The sequence below is a fragment of the Mauremys mutica genome, chromosome 22, assembly GCF_020497125.1.
Source record: "Mauremys mutica isolate MM-2020 ecotype Southern chromosome 22, ASM2049712v1, whole genome shotgun sequence".
Lineage (NCBI taxonomy): Eukaryota > Metazoa > Chordata > Testudines > Geoemydidae > Mauremys > Mauremys mutica.
This window is the reverse complement of record NC_059093.1, coordinates 17,383,953-17,407,929: the sequence shown is the minus strand read 5'-3', so window position 1 is coordinate 17,407,929 and position 23,977 is coordinate 17,383,953. Positions and strand designations below refer to the sequence as shown.

Genomic DNA, 23,977 nt, shown 5'->3' with positions numbered 1-23,977 from the left:
CTCCTGGAAGCGGCTGGCATGTCCATCTGGCTCCTAAGAACAGGGGTGGCAACGGGGGCATCGGGCGCTGCCCCCTCCCCAAGTGCTGACTCTACAAGAATCGCAGCCAATGGGAGCTCCAGAGGCAGTACCTGCAGACAGGGGAGTTGCCAAGACTCCCAGAACCTGCAACCTGAACCCCCTGCCCTGAGCCTCTTCCCACACTCAAACTCCCTCCTGGAGCCCACACTCTCCACTCACTCCTGCACCTCAACCGCCTACCCCAGCCCTGAGCCCCTTCCTGCACCCCAAACTCCTTATCCTGGGCCCCACCCCAGGGAATGGAGTGAGCAGAGATGGGGGCCTCAGAGAAGGGGCGGGGCAGGGGCAGGGCCTTGGATAACGCCCGGACAGAGCAAGGGTGTTTGGTTTGCTGCAAATAGAAAGTTGCCCACCCTATTAGGTGCAGAAATGGGTTTAGCTACTAGGAGGAGAAAATCCTGGCCCCGAGGGGCTGGCTCTATACTTTGCACCACTGTACCTAAATGGGTGGAGGTGATAGCAGCCATGCACTGTTAAGGGGTTTGAACTAAGGGGGGGGGTCACTCGGTTTTGGGGTGACACCGGTTTCAGGTTCCATTTTACACTGGTGCATGAGCGGGCGCAGCCAAGGCCAAAGAACAGGCACCTCCGCAGCCCTGAGGCACTGCCCTGAGCCAACCCCCCCACGCGGGCTCCTGGCAGCTCCCCCTGGCCAGCCACGTGGCCCGCGACCACGCCCACTTCAAGCCCCGCGGGCAGACAGCCCCGCCCCTGGCCAGGCCACGCCCCCACCCTGTCCTCGAGCGCCCTCCGAGCGCGCGTGCACCCCCCTCCCCATCCCACGGCACGTGCTTCCCGCGCGCGCGCGCTCCCCCCCCCTTCTGCCGCCTTCCTCCCCTCTGCCGGAAGCCCCTCCCCCCAGGCGCGCGTCATATCCGCCCGCTCGGCTCCGCAGCTCCAATATGGCGGCGCCCTGTGGCTCCTCGCAGCTCCCGGCCGCCGAGTCGCCGCTGAAGATCCCCAAGATGGAGGTCCTGTCGCCGGGCTCGCCGGGGGCGCTCAGCGACGGCAACCCGAGCCTCTCCGACCCCTCCACGCCCAGCGGCGCCTCCCCGCTGGGGCCGGGCGGGCCGGGCTCTGCCGCCGCCGCGGGGGCCGGGGCGGGGGGCGGCGGCGCGGGGGGCCGCGGCGGCGCGTCGCCCTCCGTCTCCTTCTCCCCCGGAGGCGCCGCGGCGGCCGCGGCCGCAGCCGCTTGCCGGGGCATGTCGTGGACGCCGGCCGAGACCAACGCGCTGATCGCGGTGTGGGGCAACGAGCGGCTGGTGGAGGCGCGGTACCAGCAGCTGGAGGGCGCCGGCACCGTCTTCGGCAGCAAGGCCCCCGGGCCCGCCATGTACGAGCGCGTCTCCCGGGCCCTGGCCGAGCTGGGCTACGAGCGGACCCCGTCCCAGTGCCGCGAGCGCATCAAGGTACCCGCCGCGCGGGGAGCGGGGAGCGGGCGGGCGGGCGGGCGGGAGGGGCTGGGCAGCGAGGCCTCTCCCCGCCGGCCGGGGCAGGGGGCACAGAGACCCTCGTCCCCCGTCGGGGCTCGCCGGCAGCGCCGCCCGCGATGCGACCCGGCCTGACCCCGTGGACAGCTCCCGGGGACAGCGCCGGCGGCTCTGTCGTGGGGCTCGCAGGAGGGGCCGCCCCGCGAACTGCTTCCTCCGTTGGATCGGACTGGGTGGCTGGGGCACCCCGGCCAATCCGCCCTGCACTGGGGTCAGTGATGTTACACCGGGGGGGGGCCTGATGCTGGGCTGCGAATCGGCCATTGCGCCGATCCCAGATTTGTATCTGTTTTATGGTCATTTCAGCACCCGATTTATTTATTTATTTATTTATTTTGCTTGGCGGGGAGGCAGCGTTCCCTCCCCAAGGCTTTTCTCGCCTTGTCTGGGACTCTGGGGTGGACAGGGGAATGGGTATGTACATGTAGTGATGAGCAAGACTCCAGAGGTTGGCTGTCTTCCTTCAGAGCATCCTGAACTTCCGATCACCATCCTGTTCTCATTGGGTGGGAAATCTCTTGCAGATTAGTTTTCTTGCAAGACTTTTAGTCAGGTGACAAATATGGAGAAAATAGCTGTTTCTCTACTTCTAGTGCCAGCTGAAACCAAGCAGTGTGGAGGGGCACAAACTTCAGTCACATTTTTAGTCTGCATTAGGAGCCAACATTCAGTGTGGTTCTTATTAGCTGAATGAGCTTGCGCCTCCTTTGTTCCAGGTTAGAATGTGCCTTCTGGAGCCGTAAGAACATCTTTCACTTTGTCTTGCTAGAGTGTGTAATGAATAGTAAAAACCTGTTCAAGTGAGGTGCTTTAAGTATAGCAGATGTGCTCATCCGAATTAGACAAATAGGTTTTCTTTGCTTATGTAGAATGTGATGCTGAGAAGGTAGTGAGGCTTTTCACCAAATCTGGATTCACCTTTTGGGTAAATTTAGTCTTCCTTATCAGAGGCTTTAACCTTTTTAAGGTTAACCATTCCACACTATTTTTGTGTATTTGTTTTTAAAAGACAGAGAGGGTACAATCATTGTTTGAAATGTTAATTTTCTAGCCTGTTAAGATGCATTGTAATGCTCTGTCAGCAGAGGACAAGCACTAATGGTCTAGGATTTTGACCACAATAAGAAATCAGGGTTTCCAGTGATTGATGCATGCAAATGTCTAAGGTGCTTTGTTTTTATTAAAATAATTCACTTTTGTAAAGTTCTTTCAAAATGATCTGTTTAAATTTCCCAAGTCTTAACATTTTTCTTTTCTAGTCCATGATACTGACAAATCATTGAAAATGCTGGTCAATGAACAATAACATCCTGGCATTACCTCTTGCTCACATGTCTTATTGCTATGCAGTCAGTGACGTTTTCTGGGTTCCCAATATAGAATTTCTAAGTAACCTACAATCTAGTACTCTTTTTAAGTACCCCAGGCATTTTGGGCTTGCAGCATTCCAAAGTAAGGTGGTGGTTTTGTTTTTTGAGAGTCAGGTAGAAGACACCTCAGCTGTAATTCTTCTGTGCTGAATACTTTGGCACTGTCTCTTAGCAATGGGATTCCTGTTTTACCCTCAATCCTAGACTCTGAAGACAGACTTGTCTCTGAAAAGTTGCTTTTTGCAAGGCACACCAGAAGCCATTAGAACACCCCTCTGTAGGTATATTGTGCTTTGAACCTGGTGAGGTGTGGCCCTGGATATAATTTCTTAATCAGCTGCAGTATTTTTATATCAGAGCGGTAGCCGTGTTAGTCTGGTTCTGTAGAAGCAGCAAAGAATCCTGTGGCACCTTATAGACTAACAAGATTGCATCTGAAGAAGTGGGTATTCACCCACGAAAGTTCATGCTGCAAAACGTCTGTTAGTCTATAAGGTGCCACAGGATTCTTTGCTGCTTCTACAGTATTTTTATAGTCTGCTTTAATTGTAGATTAAGCAGGAATGTTTGAGTATACCATACTACTGTGGGTTTGGGGTGGTTTTTTGTGCATCTCAGCTGTAAGATTCACTCACTTTAAGTTTCCATACATTAATAGGAATTTAATCTTCATCTTCAGAGAGGAAAGTACTGTGTGTGCTGTCCTACTCTACATGTAGACTTGGTTACTTGTCTGACCTACCAAGCGGTTGTATGTCTCTCTCCTGCTTCTTGATGTACCATCTATTGCAGGCCACAGGTCTGCACTGTTGCTCAGCTTAATCATTCCCATTTACACTTGAAATGCACAAACTATTTATTCTTGAAGCAGGTGCTGGTTTTATGCTTCTACTTGGTCATTTGATGCACTGTAAAACTTCTTTGAGTCCCATGTTCTTGGGCATCTTCCAAGGATTTGCTGTGTAAATCAACCGGACTTCCATGAAACATGTGCATTTCTAGTTTTACTACAGGGTCTAGTGTATGGTGAAAACTTACTTAAAACTACTCCTCACTAGGGCTGCATTGTTTGTCCAGTTTTCTTTCATGACAGTCTTCCTTTGTGTCTATACTTAAAACGCTGCAGTGGCTCTGCTGCAGTGTTAAGTGGAGACACCTTCTGTAGCAATGGGAGGGGTTCTCCTATTGCAGTAGGTAATCCACCTACTTGAGAGGCAGTAGCTATGTCAAAGCAAGAATTCTTCCATCGACCTAGCACTGTCTACACAGACGTTCGATTGGTTTAAATACATCTGTGAGGTGTGGATTTTTTTTCAGATCCCTACAAGACGTAGCTATGTCAATGTAACTTTTCAATGTAGACGAGGCCTTGGTTGCTACGGGATGATGGAGGGAACCTTATGCAATGACTGCAGAAGACTGTTGGATTAATTCAGCTGTACTTGTTACAAACTCTAGAGTAAATTTAATGTTTTCCAAGAGCATTACATAGTAGATTCTATGGTGAAAGGCTTTCACATTTAGTGGCATTTGGAGCATTTGGGTTTGGGCGAGCCTGTTGGTTTGAACAGGTCACAAGATGATTGTCCCCAAAAAAGTGTCTGTATACCAGAGAGAACATTTTAATGACTCTGTTACGTCCATTCACGTAGACTGTTCTAAGCTTATTCCTAGGAAGATTCTCCCCCACCCCTTCCCATTAGACTGAAAATTTTGAACAGAACTTTGCCAGCCTGAAATGATCAAGGTTGGCAAAGTCAATGAATTAGCTACATTATTTCATGCTTGCGTATCACAGTGATAAGCAGTTGAGGAAAAACTGAAGGTTTTCCGTTCTCAAGCTTGAACTTGTCATGTAGCGATAGCTCCAGGAGCGTCACTTAGCAGTTTTGTCAGATACTTGTCTATAGACCCTTCTGGAACAATCTGATACACTTACAATGAACTGTGTAGGACTTTCTAATGTTTAGAATAGATCACTTAGGCCTTGTCTACACTACCACTTTACAGCACGGAAACTTTCTCGGTCAGGGGTGTGAAAAAACACCGCCCTGAGCGATGCAAGTTTCAACGCTGTAAAGTGGCAGTGTAGACAGCGCACCGGTACGGGGAGCTACTCCCCTCATGGGGGAGAAGGGGTTTACAGCGCTGGTGCCACGACTACACAGCCATGTTAAAGAGCTGCCGCGGCAGTGCTTTAACGTTGGTAGCGAAGACATACCCTTGGTATCTGTTAAAACCATTTGATTTACTTTTTGTGTGTGTGTGAATGGTTCCCATTGATACTCATTCATAGATAGTGTAAGTTCTATGATAGGCTAAACCTCAGGCTTCCTGCCAAAATGGACAGGTGAAGAACAGCAGTTAAATGTTAGCGCTGTCCAATACTGTGACTCAGCTGCTGCCACTTACTTGTGAAGATGACTTTTCTTGGTGCATTCTTTTTACGTCTTGAACACGTTCCATAATGGAGCTTAATGTGTTACAGTATACCCCACAATGGTGAGATCATGCCATTACCTAATCTTTTGCATACCCTGGAACCCTGCTGTTACGATGCTCTTCAGTACAGTCATCTGGGAGGATGAGAGTATCATATGGAAAACATGCTCAGAGGACCACTCAGGATAGTACTGGCGTGCTCAAAACCAGACCTTTCTCACTGATTATCCAGCATCAGCCAAGGCTGACATTTTTTTCCAATGGAGCCAAGAGTTGGTCTTGATGTAGAAATTACAGAGTGAAATTCTCTGGACTGTTTATGGACAACACCAGGCTAGATGATCAGAGGATTCTAGTTTTCCATGATTTAAAAAAAAAAAACCCCACAATTCTCTGAAAAACATAATCTGCATTTTTCCACTATTAAAATGAAACTCTGAACTTTCATTTTCCTAGCCACGCTATATATTGGCATTGGTTGAACACAATGTTCTATTGATATGGTAGAACCCCATTTATTTGATCTAATTGGTACCAGGCCCAGATCAGACCATCAAAACTTTGGATAACCCAGAGAGTTTATGCTCCAGGTGATGGGGCTTGGGCTGTCAGCCCCAGTTCAGTTAATACAGAGAGGCTCAGATAAACAGGGCTGTACTGGATGTTTTTATTTTTTTTCACAAAATGTAAATATTAAAGATTCTCTGTAAAAACACACATTCTTTGGAGGTTTTTTCCCCCATGGCAGTTGGATTTCTAGGATCCCCGATTATCACAGTCGTACCTTCTGGCTTTAAAATACCAACTCCCATGGAATTTCAGTGAGATGTGGATGCCTGGCTCCTTTGGAAATGTCAGCCTAAATCGCTTTTATTTAATTAAGTTATAGCTGAACCTCCACATTGATTTTTTTATTTTATTTTATTATTTTGACTGGTATCCCTTGACATGCATTAAACGAAGAAACTAAAATTAATGAAATTGCAACTCTAGTATATAAACAAAGTATTTGGGATGCCACTTTTCTTAAGTCATTACTTCTGTTTAGTGTTTTTAAACAATAACTATTTTGGTTTTCCTCAAACACTTAAATTCCATAGACTCTAGATTCACCTCCCCCCACCAACTCATTTAGCCCACTCTTCTGAAGAATAGTGTGTTCCACTTTTCAGTTGTATCAAATACATGCATCGTGTTTGAATTAGGGTGAAATGCAAAGCATGATCCCAGTTCAAATTCGTCTGTCTTTTAACATCTGCATATGCTTTTCTCCACATATGCACAGCTGGCCTGCAATCTAGAAATGAGCCTGCTTTTAAATTTAGCCACTCTAAAGATTCTGGTTCAAATTTAGGGATTCATATGTAACAGTTCTAATAATTATTGCTGTCTTCAAACGGAGACATGTTGAATATGACCCTGTTGATCTAGGAAGTTCTCTGGACCAACCGGCTTGGTAACCACGAAGCACAGGAAATTTAGATCTTAGTTTCCACGTCAATGATATCTCAAAAGATTTTCGTTGCGCATGTATTTTCCCTATTCTACAAATTTTAAATGATATCCTTAATTTTATCATTTCTTGGTCATTGATACTTTCTACTGACTATTCAGTGGGTCTTCAAATTGCCTGTGGTCTCATAGTTCTTGTTAACAGAAGAATTATTTGCTAAAATACATGGGGTTGTTGCCCTGTACTATTGTTACTCTTCACTTGTATGTGAGCAAAAATTGTTCAGTAGAGAAACCAGTCAAAGTGGTTTACATGGCATTGGCCTAGTTACCCCTGTGCAGTAATGTGAAGAGCGAGTCTCTACTGTTTGATTTTGATTCAGAATTTCCACCAAAAAAAAGTTATATTCTGGAGAAGGTATCACAAAACATCCTGCATGAAGTGCAAATTCATTTTTTAAAACTATGCATCTTCCCTTCACCTAAAACTCTCTCTGCTTTAGAGAATGAACAAGGGTTTAGTTCTTAACCTGAATCGCAAAGCATAGAGAATAACTACATAAAAACTGAGCTTTTATATAGTGCTTTGCATTGTCAGACTGATGTATGTACAATAATATGAAGATCAAAAGCTGATGTGTTAATGAAAGTGGTGTTCCTCAGGATTAGTTATAATTGAGTTACAATACTTGGGTTATGTGGTCTCATCCCAGTCGTAACATTTAAATGCATCACTGAAAACAATACATGTAGGGTGCACTGTGACAGTGGGCACCGTGTGTGAAGTCTTTGATCAGTCAATCTCCTCTGGCCAAAACAGCAGAAATGTTCAAAGGTTCTGCTTTTAGACTTTTTTCTAGAAGGAAAAAGAGTACTGTTAAATAGTATACCTATATCATTTAACAAAATACTTTGCAGTAATCTTATACATCTTAAAATCCTTTTAAAGAATTTCTCCTCCAATAACATTTACACTCTTCTTCAGCAAAGGTAAAATAGTTTACCTTGTGCATTTGACAACACTGTGTTTATAAGTTTGACTCATAGGCAGAATTTTCATGTTAACTTATTTCAGTTTATCTGTACCTACTATAGCCACAACTATCACCATCTTTCAGATTAATATGCCTTTCCAGGTGGACAGTACCCTTCAGAGTTGCAACTTAAAGGTAAAGGTAATAATTGGAGATATACCAATCTCCTAGAACTGGAAGGGACCTCAAAAGGTCATCGAGTCCAGCCCCCTGCCTTCACTAGTAGGACCAATTTTTGCCCCAGATCCCTAAGTGGCCTCCTCAAGGATTGAACTCATAACCCTGGGTTTAGCAGGCCAATGCTCAAACCACTGAGCTATCCCTCCCTTAACATTGTATTGATGCTAGTAATTTGAACTTGACTCAGTTTTTTAATAAACAGTTGGACTAGTTATCTTCCTTTGTTGTATTCGGTGTTGCCATTTTGTTCCCAGGATATTAGAGACACAAGGTGGGTGAGGTAATATCTTTTATTGGACCAACTTCTGTTGGTGAGAAAGACAAGCTTTTGAGCTACACAGAGCTGCTCTTCAGGTCAGAAGAAAGCTCAAACTTCTCTTTCACCAAGAGAAGTTGGTCCAATAAGATGTTACTTCACACTCTTTGGCTTCAGCTAGAGTGTGAATCTATTTTTTAAAATATTGACTCTATATCCACTATTGTGACTGAGCCCTACGTGGCCAACCCAGTGTTGATCTCTCTCTCTATTATGCTGATCTGAAGGGAAAGAATTTATAATCTAATAATCACTTGTCCAAAATTTTGAGTTGTATTACAGAGTAACTACCTCCACTGATCTGTCCACATGATTCCCATGATCTTAGTAGCTGAATACTTGTGTATAGCAATCGTACCCCACACTCCAAACTGTTCGGTGGATTTCTGCTGGACTTCGGATATTCTCAGCAGATATTTTAATTGTAAGAGCATCTTTTAAACGGTTGTCATATGATTTGATACATTGACCGGTAATCTCCAGACATGTGGTATAAATCACAGAAGAAAAAAACACCCAGAAGATTCTAATTGGAAAGTCTTCTGTTAGACAACGGAGAGACACAAGTAAGAGGGGAAACAACAATCTGTATTTGAATATTATCTTAAAGTGACAAACATTAACTCTAGAACACATCTCTTGGGCATCCCATTTTAAATTAAAGATTTTAAATCATGATCCAGCACATCTAATATTGAGCTGGTCCAGTGGCGAGTTACTCACTTTTAAAAATTGGAAACTTGTTTTCTGTTTTTCTAGCTTCAACTTCCAGTCACTGGCTCTTACCCTTTTTGTCTGATAGATTAGAGCCCTCTGTCGTATCCTCCCTGGGCTGATATTATAGACCATGTTATCTCTTAACCTTTTCTTCAGTACGCTGAATAGGTTTAAATGCCTTAAGTCTCTGTGTAAGGCATATTTTCCATGTAGCTCTCCCCCAAATAATCACCAAGTTCTAAACTTCCTTGGTGGGAAGACTTCCTGTATCTCTGCATACATGAGAATAGCTCCCTGGTGGCACCTGTAAGGTGGGGAAAAATTACAATAGACAAATACAGCAATAATAAGGATGAGTTTTGGAATTTCCTTATGGACATGTTTTTGCACTATGTTGTAGGAGCAGCACCTGGAGATTGCAGTGGGCTATTGCTGATAATTGTTGTATGTCCATGTGTCGTCTTCTTCTAGAGGATCAAACTATGAGTAGATCCTGTTTGCAGACCTTAATTTTAAGAGTTCTGAAAAAGGTATAAACTTCCTGTAGGTGACTGAGCCATGTCTGTTTCCCAAATATACAATGGAGGTATCCTTCTCCTATAAGCTGACTACAAGAGTATTGAAATATACAACGTAGTCTGCACTAGTCACTTCCAAGTGGATTGTATCATCTATCCCAGCTGGCACAAGTCACATTAATAATCTCGTAAGTGTCAGTTTAGTGGCACTTGGTTCATTTTTTTTAATCGTGTCCTTAACTGATTAAGGCAGACTATTATTTGGGCCTCCTGTCCTTGACAGTGATTTTCCAAATTACTTTTAGGGTGGCAGGTAAGAATCTGAATGGCCAAGATGCAGTAGTTACTGCTGGAAGATTGAATGTTTCTATACTGTCTTCTACATTCTATTAAGTGCTTCAGAATTTACTGGATGCACCTGAAACTAATGAAACCCACAAATTCAGAACAAAGTTAGCTGTGATACACTGGAATTGTAGGTTTTTGTTTGTCCAGCTAAATGTACATCTACATTAGTTTCTTGAGCAAGGATGGCTAAGACTATGGTCTTGTCAGTTACCTTCTCCTGTTTAACTTTTTGGTTTTGGGCAAGATTGAGAAGGTGGCATTGGTGTAATTTCTTTCATTAATTGAATTCCACACATTTCCATGATCTCGGACAATCTGGTTTCAGATGTGTATGTTCTCAATGGAGGCTAACATCTCTCTCGTGATGCCTAAGGTCAGAGTGTCAGTGCTCATCCTAGTAGGCCAGCAGCTCTTGATGGTGTTGACTAAAATCTAGGTTCTTCTAAGGGTGGATGAGAGAGCCTTATGCTGGAGTAAGACCTTCTTCTTTCAGAGGTTAATGCTGATCTACTGTACTTCCAAGAGCCATGAAATCCATGGTTCCATCACATCTACTCTCTTTCACTTATTGTGAAGCTAAAGTGAGAGACAACAGGATGTAGTCTCACTGCTCTCCAGTGCTTCATGGACGGTGATCTGGATGATGAACCAGCTGTGATTCAACCCAGGTCAGAAACAACTGATGTCTTTTTAGAAAGAAGCACTTAGGCAAATGGATGGAAGCAACATCTGCAGAGGACTTCAGCTTTTTGGCAAAGTGGCTTGTACTCTCATGGTTCTATTTGATCCACCACTTATCAATTCTTAGATGATGCTGGCCAAGAGGCTGGACCTATCAGTGCTTTTTGTCACTTCTGTACTGGGAGCTGCCCCTGAAATCTGCCTGGATGACCAGACAGAAGGAATTTGATAGCAAGGTATAAAGGAGGCCTTAATAAACCCTAGGATGAAGAATACAACTGAAAAATAATCCTTGATGGCCTTTGAACAGTAGAGAGGCTGTTTGCTTGCCTTCAAGGAAAATCTATTCTGCGATGCCTTTCTTCATTAAAGATCACCATTAGTGCTTTTAAGGACTGTTATTAAATAGTCTGCAAAACAGTGTCTTGGTCAGCAGGTGAGAGCACAATAGCAAAGACCCGGTGAAGAGAGTAATTGTCCACTCCATCTCACCCCAAATGCATGAGCTAATGCACTATAGCTTTGTTTTTGCTCAAGGAGCTGTATCTTGAGCTCTTGACACGAGGAAGGAATGCTTTTAATGGTAGCTGTGTTCAAGTTCAAGTAATTCATTGATGTGGAGTCTAGTTTTTCCCTTCCTTTTACAGTCACATGCTCAGATCTAGATCTGTCTAGTGCTTGTTGCCATGATATTGGTGCCTAGATGGGTTCCCTATACCAAGTTTGAAGCATTTGTACTCAGTACCAGTAAGACTTTCTGTTGTCTGTCTTTAATGGTAGCAGGAATCCTTCCCATTACTCCACTTCAGGCTTTGCCACCAGTGCCCTAGCGCCTAGGAACCCTAATGGTGGTTGCGTTGCCATGAGGGGTGGCACTGGCAGTCTACACCAGACTTCCTTGGTGCCTTGACTAAGTTGGGACATATTCTGCTTGCTCCACTGGGCTGGATAACAAGCAAGGGTCTCTTCCCTGAACATGCATCTGCCCCATCTTTGCCCCCCGCCCCAAAGCCTTCTGTACTTGTGGAGATTTTCTGAACTGCCGTGTCCTTAGGGAACCCTGGGTCCTCAACTCTTGTGGAAATGGACTGGACAGATCTATAGATCTCCATCCTCAAAGGAGATGAGGTCTAGCTGCGGTTCTGCTGCTTCCAATTTGGTTTCCGTGGAGCTGTCATCTCAGACAAGACAGGTTTAATAAGTAGACACTCCAAAACTTATCATTCTAATTTTCTTTGGGCATTACTGTGGACTTCTCATTGCTCCTTAGCTGACAATGTCTGGACTAATAATATCAAGTCTCTCAGAGGGTAGGAATGGTTTTACTTCTCAGCATCTCTGGCTGCTGCTGCCGCCACTAATGAAAAAATCAATCCAGTTGGATCTCCTGGGGTCTAAAGCATGTGCCTCCTCCATTGCAGAGGAGAATCACTAACAAACGATTGCTTTAGTTAAATTAACTGAGGATGGAAGCAAAGTTCAGCATGTCTGAGCACTAGCTGGTGGCCAAATAAGTTGAAAGAGCAAATCAAGAAGTGGTGGATCTGAGGTGGTCCAAAATAAGTCAGAGCTGTCTCAGTTTTCTATCTTCTTGCGTGAGGATTGTCAGTCTTAACTTACCCTACAAATGACAATTTCTGATGGGTTTGAGCTGTGTTCCCATGGACAGGATAAGGTTCGTATCTCAGAACAGAGGCAAATGAAGCTCACGAGGTGGTTTTCCCCTTATCTCTATTATCTCTAAAGATAACATTCCTCTCAGCTATTGCAGTAGATAGCTGACATCCCGTACACTGTTACATTGGATAGGGTGGTCCTGTTTCCTCACCCCAAATTCCTGTCTCAAGTGATCTCTGGTGCTGGACATCAACCTGCTGGTTTTGTTCTCCAAGCCTTAGTGGCATAGAGGGAAGTGTTTTTTTCACATCAGGGTCCATATTGTGGACAGAAGATTCTTAGCTATTTAAATGAGACCAAAACAATCCAAACATCCCTGGTCGCTCTGGCTTATAGGGATAAGAGATAGTCAGTCCTGCTCAACCCACAGGGTCATTTATTTATATGTATGCTTGACTGTTCTGACTTGGCACATGTTCAGCCACCTCTGAGAGTTGGCCAGTGGACGCCGGGCCAGAGCCTGCCCCCCCCGAATCCCTCCTGCAGTCAAACCCCCCTGCCCTGAGCCTCTTGCTGCACCCTGTACCCCGACCCCCTGCCACACCTCTCCTGCACCCAACCCCCTGCCCTGAGCCCCCTGCTGCACCCCAACCCCCTGCCGTACCCTGCAGCTTGACCCCCTGCCCTGAGCCCCATGCTGCACCCCGCACCCCTCCTGCACCCCAACCCCCTGCCCTGAGCCCCCTGCCGCACCCCTCATCCCTCCTGCACCCCCTGGGGGCAAGGAGAGGGCGGAGTTGGGGTGGGGATTTCGGGGAAGGGGTTGGAATGGGGGCAGGGAAGGGGTGGGAAGAGGCAGGGCAGGGCTTCATGGAAGGGGTGAAGTGGGGGCGGGGCTGAGGGCGGCGGGTGGGGGGGAAGTGTCAGTAATGCAGCCCTCGGGCCAATGTACTAGTTCTCCTGTGGCCCTTGTTGTCATTTGAGTTTGAGACCCCTGATCTAGTCTGACCACCTGCTTAACACAAGCCAGAGAATTTTACCCAGAAATTCTTGCATCAAGCCTATAATTTCTGTTTGGGCTAGAACATATCTATGGCCTTTTGTTTTCAGGTTTTTTGTTTGTTTGTTTAAAACTTCCAGGTAATTTTAGTGTCTTATTACAAAATTAAAGGGAGTTTTCTGGGTAAATATTCTTCTCCTCTATCTTTTTTTGTTTGAAGTTTAAAAAAAATAATCTTTCATGTTCTGAAATATAATTGGATAGCTTTTCATTTTGAACCCATTTTAGCAAGAAAAACAGTTCATTAACATTCATTTGCTCTGAATGCTGATAGCATGGATAATTATCTCCAACAGTGGTAACATGTATGTGCTGGGCATTGGATTGAAAACAGTACATACACCAGTGCTGAAGTCGTTCTGGTACTTCTGAATTGGCTCCCCGAAAGCCTGGACTGGCTCCTGGCTTCAGAAGGAGAGACCAGTTAACGAGCTGCCATCTCTCCTTCCAAAGTGGGAAGCTGGGTTCAGAGAGTTCTGGCACTTCCAAAATATGGGTGAAAATCAGTAAAAACGGAATAATAAATTTGGTAAAAACTGGGAATTTTTTTCAGTAAAAGTTAATAAACTGAAAACAAAGGGCCATAAATCTATTTTTGATCATGATCCAGAGCATCTTACAGCAGAGATTTGTAAGACCATTACCTGGTCACACATAGACTTTTTAGTAAGCACGACAAAAAACCTTCTCTTTGAATTTCCCCCATTAATTGGAGAAGGTTCTTTGCTGTTGGAGAAATAAACAAGAAGCTGAGGATCACTGACTTGTAGGAGATTTTATCTGTTAACACTTTGTGCACGTATGGCAGATCCTCAGCTCATTGCCCCTTCAGTCTTTTCCATGGAACTTTTGCTTAGCTACGCTGGTGATTCGTAACTAGATCAGATGAGTCAGGTATACAGCTTCAGAAAACGTACCTGCAGTGGGAAACTGATGGGTGGAGATAAGGACATCAGTGCCCATATTGACAGCCTGGAAAACTGGAACTGCTGAGTAGGGCTCGGTTCCAGCATTAGTGGGCAAACCACTGGAGGTATCTATATGCTACAGTAGCAGTGAGGGGTGACCTGTTTCCAGGGGCTGAGCACGTAGTGCAAGCTTCTCTGGATTTCCTAGTGTCACATTTTCTATGTGTGGCTTTTAAGTTATAAATGTTGAGCAGAGATGGTCTTTATTTTCTGAGTGTACAGCACCTGGTATTTGTTTAGTAATAAAGTTTGAGGAGGCATCTGATGGTTAGCACCACACATTGAATAATTATATTAAAAATAAACATGGTTCTTTCTTCTGAAAAGACTTGTGGTGATATAAAGGTGCTGGTAGGACACTATATGGAGATGTGGTGTTAATGCCCTTGAGCAGGAGTCCAGCTGCATTCTGGGAGGGACAGAGGGACTATAAGGCTTGGAAAAAGCCACTCTCCAGTGATAACACAGGAATTCTTATAGGTGTAGAGAGAATTAAGGCTTCATTTTCAAAAACAGCCCCCCCCCAGCTCCTAGTTATAATAATTATGCAGAAAATCTGCAGAATGTCTTGATGCCGCTGCATTGTTGAGCCTGCAAACAGCTGCAGAGTGAAATGAATAGCTCTGGTAAGCTGCAAGGTGGTCATGCAGAATCATGTGGGGCAGCAGTGAAACAGACCAGAATATGCCAGTTTTAGTTCAGGGCTGTTAAAGCCATGTGCTGTAGAGGCGCAGAGATATCCATGGTGGAGAAAATGGAAAATATCTGTGGGGAGGAGAAAATAGTGGCAGTCCCCACTCTCCGGGGAAGGAAAATAGAGGTCCCACCAACAGTTTTTAGCTATAGGTTGGCAGGAGGAGCTCTTCTTTTTCAGAAGCTAGTGGGGTTGTAGAAAGCTTTGAATATATCAGACGTCTACTGACCAGAGGTGGATATGAAAGAAGGAATCATCCAAGCAAGGTCCTGGGTCCTTTTGGCAGTAATCTCAGCATATACTTTCCATCCTACCTAAGTATCTGGAGATGTGTTCTGACCAGGGCACTGCCTCCTTCATCTTTTGCATTGGTCTCTGCTGAGTAGATTCTTGGTGAACTTTTGCCATGGTCTTCACAAAATAACATTGTTGAGGGCTGAATGAAATAAATGGCTGCTAATAAGATTGCCTCTGCGGAAGTCTTAAATGGATAATTTGGTAACATCCGTGCAAGGGAGAACTTTTTTGAGACTTAAAATTGAGTTTTAAGCATTTGCGCCAATGTTTGCAGATGTTGAGGGCTCCCAAAGGACCTAATCAGAGGATATTGACGCTTCTCAGTTAACTTTGCTGGAGACAACACTGTTGTCTATTAATAAAGCAGTTAGAATCTCTTGGGCCTTAAAATTGAGACAGCTGTAACATTCTTGCTCAGCTGGATAAGGAAATATTGCAAGGTGTATAAGAATATAAAATTGTCATGAAAACTGTTTTTTAAAATTTGAGTACATGGATTTCTAAAAATGTCTAGGAATGATATGCAGTGGTGGTGTAGCTGTGTCAGTTGTAGGATCTTAGAGAGAGACAAGGTGGGTGAGGTAACATCGTTTATTGGACCAACTTCTGTTTGGTGAAAAAGACAGGCTTTTGATCTTACACAGAGCTCTTCTTCAGGTCACAAATGATATAGTAGTTTACATGTTACCGTATGAAACTGTCATAAATGAGGTGAAAACCGTAGCGTCAGTCTAGAGTGAGACAAAGGTATCCATCTGAAAGTGTAGTTCTGCTCTGCAAAGTGACTTTAAAACTGGTACATCCTACTCACATGTATTCTCTGAGTATCTGGGTATTACCTGCTTGGTCTAATCACTGACCTGTTTAGTGTTTACTTCTTTAACCTTGCAGTGTGCCCCCCCCGCCCCCCCCCCCCCGGGATGCAGTTCTCTCATGGATCGTCAACAGATTAAGCATCAAATGCAGAGTCTAGTTCTACCCATAATTACTCATCCAGCCCCATTGAACACACAGTAGTTGAACAGGTGGAAAGTGATGATCAACACTTGAAAACTTTACCCAACACCTACTAAATGGAGGGCTCTGCCTACTAACCAGTGGTAGATACGAAAGACACAGGTGGAAGGGGAACAGTAGCCCTGCGATCAATATCCCATTGAGAGGCCCAATGCCCCTGCCACCTTTGCTCCTATTTCAACTAGAATATTGTCCTACCTCCTTGCTTGGGGGAGGAGGGGTGGGGTTGTAGCTGTGACACTTTAAAGCACCTCTTTCTGGTTATGGACGAAAAGGAGTTTCTGTTCCTCTCTAGTCTCCTGGCTGTTGCATCTTGGGTGGGATGAGAGCTCTGCCACTCTGCACTGTCCCAATTTCCATTTTTTGACTCTTCACCATTGAATAACTTTATGCCCACTGTTGGTGCTGTTCATAGCTTTCCCAAGCAGCAGCATGAAACTAGCATGAGTTTTTGATGGCTGCACTGCTGCCCTCCAGATTTCTGAATATCAGCCCTGGAACTGATCAGAATTGTCTGTTTCTATGCACCACAGTGGAGCTGGCTTGAGAATCAGGAAGACGCATCAGTTTACATTCTTGGCTTGGAAGGTTGGTTTTTTTGCAACCAAAAGTGCTGAAACTTGGTGGCTCTGTAGAAGGTGACATATAAAGCCTGTTCTCGGCCCAGCCCAGAAGTGCATCTTTCAAGCCCTAATGGTTGCTTTCATGAAAGAGAACACAGCTTGATTTTTCTTATTCAAGGTTCAGTTTGAAGTGATGGCAGTTACAAGAAAAATGTTTTGTAAATTGAGTACATCTGATAGGAAGTCCTTGAAACGCAGCAGATATGGAATCCTACAAAGCAATTTAGTCACTTTTCAAAGTAGAACCACACTTTGAATTAAAAACATTAAGGGACACGAATAAAGACTTTCTAAACAGCTCCTCCTTGACTTGGAAAATTGGAAGCAGATGCAGAAGTTAGATTTCATACTGTATCTTATAATAATGCATAGTACTTGCTACCAACTCAGCCACTAGAATAAGAAATCGAATAGGTATAAAAAAACCCCCTGGTTTAAGCTTAGCAATCTGTCTCTATTGGAGGCTTCAAAATCTGAACTGGACTCTGTTGTACTGGATTACTAGATGTGCCCATCTTAGTATTGTTTCTTGATGATTTGATGTTTGAGTCTGGGAATTTGGAGCATTATTGATTTGACCTCTTTTAAATTTTCAGCAGCTTCCCAAGAGACAGAGTGAGTTAGTAAGGAATGCAAAATATGTAAGTAATACATTTTACTAGCTAAATAGTTTAGGCAAACATTTTTTACCTTGTATCTTCTTACTAGACTAAGGAAGGTTGGACTGTCTTTGCTTTTGGGGACTCCTCTTTCTATCTCCCCCTCCCCCACCTTCTCCAAACTGTGGGCACAACAACAGCTGTACTCTCTCCTTCCTGTAGAAGGTGTGCGTTCTACGGGCTGGCTGGTATATTGGATGGGATTTGTGTTTGTTTTCCTGTAATATGTAGGAGACTTGTGTATTCTCCCCTGCCCTCAAAATCCCCAACTTTGAAGCTGGTGAACCTGTAGATGCTATACAACTTTTTTCTTTGTAATCGATATATTCAAGCTAAAGCATCGTGTGTCAGGAACATCAAAGTTGTGATGCTTCTTGTCTTACAAAGGTTAATTTGGCAGTTTGGTGATTGGATTACAGTACTTGAACACATATGACAAAGATTGAGCAATATAAATAAAAATACACAGATTGTCTAGCATTCTTATTCTATCCGCACGTGAGTGCGTGCTATTCTGAAAAGCTAGCACCAATTGAGTAACAAAAGGTTTTGTGTCTTAGACCCTTCGCAGGTGTTACAGTCGAGTGAAAGAACATGGTGTTGGGAAAAGGAAAAGCAGTTACACATTTGAACAATTGGAACAGGTGTTTGGTCAGGGAGGATGGGACTCGCAGCCCTGCCAGCCTGTACTCATTAATAGTAGCGGCTTGTACCAGGAGCTGGAATCGGATGGCAGCACTATGGAGGAATATTCACAGGAGGATTGGGGCAACCACAGTCAGGATCTTCACTGCTACCAGGGAGGAGACCCAGAGCTGGGTAAGAAATTAATTATTGATCCGCCTGTATGTTTTGGTTTTGCCGGTGCTTGTAGCCTCTCTAGTGCTAATCCTACTCCATAATCCTAATCCATCCTATGTCATAATGCTGCTATACCTTCTTCTGTGTATTTCTTATACTTGCAGGTTTAAGACTAGTCATAAATCAGAACTAATTCCTGTAATTTGTACTATTGTATAAATCTAAAGTGCCTAATTTGCAGGGCCCCTAAAGCTGTCAGACACCTTCTCTGTGTAACTAAATTGTGGACCGAACCGATGAACTGCTAGTTTTTATTGTTAGTGAATTCTAACAAGTAGAATATTTGAAATAAGTAGACTTTAACTTGTTTGCATTCTTATTTTAAAACAGGTACAGTAGCTCTTTTGTTCCTGACAAGATGCTAGAGTGGCCCTTTGTTTAAAGTTTGAGATTTGAGTTTTGCTTAAAAGGAACTTGAATGGGGGGTGAGAGGGAAGGAAATATGAATTGCTGAACTTGATGTTAATTGATCTGTACTGCTGACGCTTATGGTCACACAACAAAAGAAATCTTGTAGGTAGATCTCCGTATAAACTCATTATTTGTTAGTCGTAAAAAGCTAGCAAGCCACACGCCACAACTACTTTTATGTTGTGCAAGTAAAACTGCCACATTTTTGCCTTTTCCACAAAAAAAATCTCCCTAGTCTTCCAAATGCTGTGGCCCAACCTTGACAGATATTACAGAAAGATCCACTTTCCTGAAAATATGCTTACATTTGACTTCTGAGTAAGTATTTTGTATAGAACAGAGGTACATTCTTGCCTACAATAAATAGGAAGGAAAAAGGTTTATATGTTTACGGAGTCTATGGAAGCTTATCAAAGTTAATTTAAAAAATGATTCCCAATGGGATTGTAAGAGCAAGGCAGCATTTACAAGGGAAGATGGATAAAGGCACTGTTCTCGCTTTTTCTATCGTATTTGTAGGTTAAATTGGAGCGGGGGAGGCACAGAAATATACCTCCATCTGCAGCTGTATTCTGGGGACTGGTAAATTCTGACTTTCGCTAAGAGATGGATTAAATTGTATTTTCAAATGACAAGAGCAATACCTCCTCAAACTAACTGAAGTATGAGAACTAGGAATCTTTTTAATTTAAAGAGGATCAGAATGTATGCGGGAGTTGGGGAGAATAAGTCATAGAAGGGGGCTACTTGAGATACAAGAGACAAGACCGAGTTTCTTCAACCATGTATTTAAAAATGTACATAAGTGAGGACTGTGATTCCATATAGGGGTTCTGGTGACTCAGGCTTTGCTCTGATGGTTTGTCACCGTTATCCTTCAGAAGAATTACAGCAACATTCACGTGCAGGTGGGGCTGACAATATTCTTTGTGCTCAATGAATGGTTATGAGAGAGGTACTTAGCACGCACACAGTCTAAATGGAATACAGATACATTTGTTCTGGTGCTTGCTCTTCAAATGTGCTATTGAAAAGCAGAACGGCCTTTTTTCAGAATGTAGTTTACAGTGAAATCAACGTGTGACTTAATGGCAGGAATTACTTTTGTCCTTGAAAGATCTTGCACACGGGAAGCCAGATTTTTGACCCTGTAGCTAAAAATTCAGTGATGGTGATGTAGCTTGCATAGTAGCTGGTTTTAAGAGCTGAAGCAGTGTCCTCAGAGTGTGACATCAGAATTTTACTGGAAAACACTAAGTGAACAACTTATTACCTTTCAAAGTAAAAAGCTTTGGGAGAGTTTTAAATATATAACTGTCTATTGGAACTTTGCTTTTTAGATGAAATTCCTGCCACAAAGAGAACATTAAAGATAAAGCAGGAATCCTCAGAAGAAGCACAGTAAGTAACTTATGAATGTTTTACTATTGAATGCATTTCCCTAGGGGTGCTGCGCGGGAGGAGGATGTTAGAAACTTCTGACTATAATTATAAATACATTGTGCAAGACTATTGAAGAATCTGCTTTTTGCATCATTCCAGTTACCTCAAAACATGTGGAAAGCTTCACAACTCAAGTCTCTTTTGGCTCTGTTATACAGAAAATGAAGCAGAACTCTCTTTACGTGAATGCAAACATTAAACTGTGTAAAATACACACCATAACCTTTGGGGATGTGGGTGGGCAGGTCTTGGGGTGCTCTGGCAAAAATCCTGACTCTTGGATCTATTTGTAATCTGGTTTCCATCTACCTAAAGTTTTGTCTCTTTGGGCATGCAGGAAAAGAGCATTGTAAATCTAGATGTTTAATAAAGTGTAAGGGTGTTCCCATTAATGAGTATAGCCAAAGAAGCTTAAAATTAGTACACAGACCTCTCTATTACCAGCAGAACACTGGAGAATACAGAAAATACCATAAAAGAAAGGGAAAAATCAAGAAAAGGAGTAGAGAGGTATTGCTAGTTGAGCAATGTACATTTCTGTTGGCCTTGAGCCTTACTTGCTTTATTACTGGAGTACAGGCGTGAGTTTTTGAGTAAAACATTTAGCATGATGAAGGATGGGCAAGTTTACTCTGTGCCTAGATGATCATTTTTTTCTGCAACTTTGCAAAGCTAGATTGTAATCTTTTGCTTCATTGGTTTAACCTGGCAAATGGTGAGAAGTTTAATGTGTCTTTGCTCTTGTGGGAAGCACATGAATCTCACTTTCTCCACCACCACCCTTTTTTTTTGGGGGGGGGGGGGGGGGGGCGAGGAAACAGTGGATATTCTTTGCTGGAGAATGGGCCAGTGTGGAATCATAGTTTAATCTTATTTTGGGGCAGCATTTTTATGAAATGGCGCAGTGGCTAAGTGATAACTGCCTTACATATTTCTCTATACACTTAACTGTCGAGGTCAATGCCCTTCCTATTAAAGTAAGCACAACGATTTCCATTCTAATACCCTGTTTTCAGTATCTAATTTTTCAAGCTTTCAGGCTGGGATTTTCCAGGCTTGGTCTGTGCCTCAAAGTGAGCTTCAAATCTGATCAAAATCATTTTAGCAGATTGAGCATGAATTAGGAATTTTCATTCTCTTCCCCCTCTCCCCCCCCCCCCGTAAACATTTGCGGCCTTTTTTTGAGCCACTCTACAGCTGGAGGTCAACATTTATATTTAAATAGTCCCGAGAAGTGCCTTAGGAAATGGACTTTCCAAGTCTGAGCAAAGTAAAATGAAAGACAAGTTCTGAGTGTTTACTGTATACTTGGCACTGTTCATACAAGGCTGGGAAGATTCATTTGTTCACAAATGCGTGGCTAAATTACGCAGTGGTTTTAAATCCTTCATATCTTAAGATACCTTTTTATAAAAAGCAGAGGAGCTTTCTGTGAACCCTGGACACTTTGCAAAGTGCATAGGAAGTAGACCTGCGCTGAAGCTCCACAGCTGAGAGAGGTGTAAAGCATCTTCAATAGCCAACTCTTCCTGAGATGTGGGGGGAGGGTTTTTTCCCTCTGGCCAAGGAGCCTTTTAATTATGCTGTAATTCTTTATTTAAAACAGGTTTAATTAAATGCAGAGTTAACAGGATTTGCAACCTCCGCTGGAATTTTGATAGCATTGCATTAAGCAATCAAAATCTGAATGAACATCCTTCACTCTGTCCTTTGTACATATGAATATGATGTAGGCTGTAATTGCACTGCCAGAAATGATTCTAAATGGGTGTGTATGTAGAGTTGTAGAAAAACAGGGTCTGAACTAGAGGCTGTAGCATAATGCTCACATCCACAATGGACAATGTATGTTCTGCCTTATTTAGCCTTAACTTCCACATTCCTTGTCACCTGAGGGCTAATTAGTGCTATATTAGAATTGGAAAAGGTACAGAGAAGGGCAACAAAATCTATAATGGACTAGAATAGCTTCCATATGAGGAGAGATTAAAAAGACTGGCACTGTTCAGCTTGAAAGAGGAGACTAAGGGGAATATGATAAAGATCTATAAAATCATGAGTAGTGTGGAGAAAGTGACAGAGTGTTGTTTATCCCTTCACATAACACAAGAACCAGAGTATCCAATGAAATTAATAGGCAGCAGATTTAAAACAAACGTCAAGTAGCACTTCACACAATGTAAAACCGACATGTGGAATTTGTTGCCTTGTTGTGAAGGCCAAATTACACTGGTGTTCAAACAAGAATTGGATAAGTTGGAGGTTAGGTCCATCAGTGGCTATTAGCCAAGAGGGTCTGGAATGCAGCCCTGTGCTCTGGGTGCCCCTAGCCGCTGACTGCCGGAAGCTGGGAGTGGACAACAGGGGATGGATCCACTTGATTGCCTGTTCTGTTCATTTCCTCTGAACCACCTGGCATTGGCCGTTGTCAGAAGAAAGGCTGTTGGGCTAGATGGACCCAATATGGCCATTCTTATGTCCTGATTTTACAGCATTAGCAGTTCTGCATTATTTTATATGAAATATGTGCGATAGCTTGACTACTTGTAAAGCTACTAGCTAACAAAGTTAAATTGCATGTCTGCAGTTTCCACTGTAACTGTTGCATGGCTTTGTCATGATCACACGCAGTAACTTTTTTTGTTTTTGCTATGTACCAAACAGTGTCTCTGCTTTCTTTTTGGAAATAAGACAATAATAAGATAAGCTTTCCAGTTGGAATGGTTAGAGCAGAGGCTGGACAAATTTGGCCTAAAATGTAGAAGTGACTGACACTTATCTAAAACTTGTATAATATTAAAGTGTACAGTGTGTTAAACTCTTCTCTGCAATGTTTGCAACACTGTGCTAATGCATGAGAATTTGTGAAACTGACTAAGAACAGGAGTACTTGTGGCACCTGAAAGACTAACAAATTTATTTGAGCATAAGCTTTCGTGGGCTACAGCCCACTTCATCGGATGCATGCAGTGCAAAATACAGTAGGAAGATATATACACCCAGAGAACATGAAACAATGGGTGTTACCATACACACTGTAACGAGAGTGATCAGTTAAGGTGAGCTATTACCAGCAGGAGAGAGAGAAACTTTTTGTAGTGGTAATCAAAATGGTCCATTTGCAGCAGTTGACAAGAAGTTGTGAAGAACAGTGTGGGGGAAATAAAAACAGTGAAATAGTTTTACTTTTTGTGATGACCCATCCACTCCCAGTCTTTATTCAAGCCTAATTTAATGGTGTCCATTTTGCAAATTTAATTCCAATTCAGCAGTCTCTCACTGGAGTCTGTTTTTTGAAGGTTTTTTTGGTTGTAATATTGCGACTTTTAGTTCTGTAATTGAGTGACTGGGGAGGTTGAAGTGTTCTCTGACTGGTTTTTTAATGTTGTAATTCTTGACGTCTTATTTTGATTAGCACTACAAAAAATTTTTTTCTCTCTTGCTGGTCAATAGCTACCTTAACTGATCACTCTCATTAGAGTGTGTATGGTAACACCCATTATTTCACTGTATGTGTGTGTATATATATCTATCTTCCTACTGTGTTTTCCACTGCATGCATCCGATGAAGTGGGCTGTAGCCCACGAAAGTTTATGCTCAAATAAATTTGTTAGTCTCTAAGGTGCCACAAGTACTCCTGTTTTTTTTGCGGATACAGACTAACACGGCTGCTACTCTGAATCTGACTAGAAACACA

At 43.3% G+C, this 23,977-nt stretch overlaps 1 protein-coding gene across 4 annotated transcripts in view; it reads left to right on the top strand.

The window, feature by feature from the left end:
* The first annotated feature begins 942 nt into the window (after window positions 1-942).
* MSANTD2 (Myb/SANT DNA binding domain containing 2) overlaps window positions 943-23,977 on the top strand; it is a 35,375-nt gene continuing 12,340 nt past the window's right edge. For 2 of the 4 annotated variants that reach the window (XM_044996749.1, XR_006574789.1), the window contains exons 1-4: window positions 943-1,490; window positions 17,502-17,546; window positions 18,125-18,383; window positions 20,177-20,237. In XM_044996749.1, the coding sequence (XP_044852684.1) occupies window positions 984-1,490; window positions 17,502-17,546; window positions 18,125-18,383; window positions 20,177-20,237 (872 nt within the window). In that variant the 5' untranslated portion in view covers window positions 943-983. The remainder of the gene's footprint in view (window positions 1,491-17,501; window positions 17,547-18,124; window positions 18,384-20,176; window positions 20,238-23,977) is intronic. The other 2 variants (XM_044996750.1, XM_044996751.1) reach the window with 2 other exon arrangements.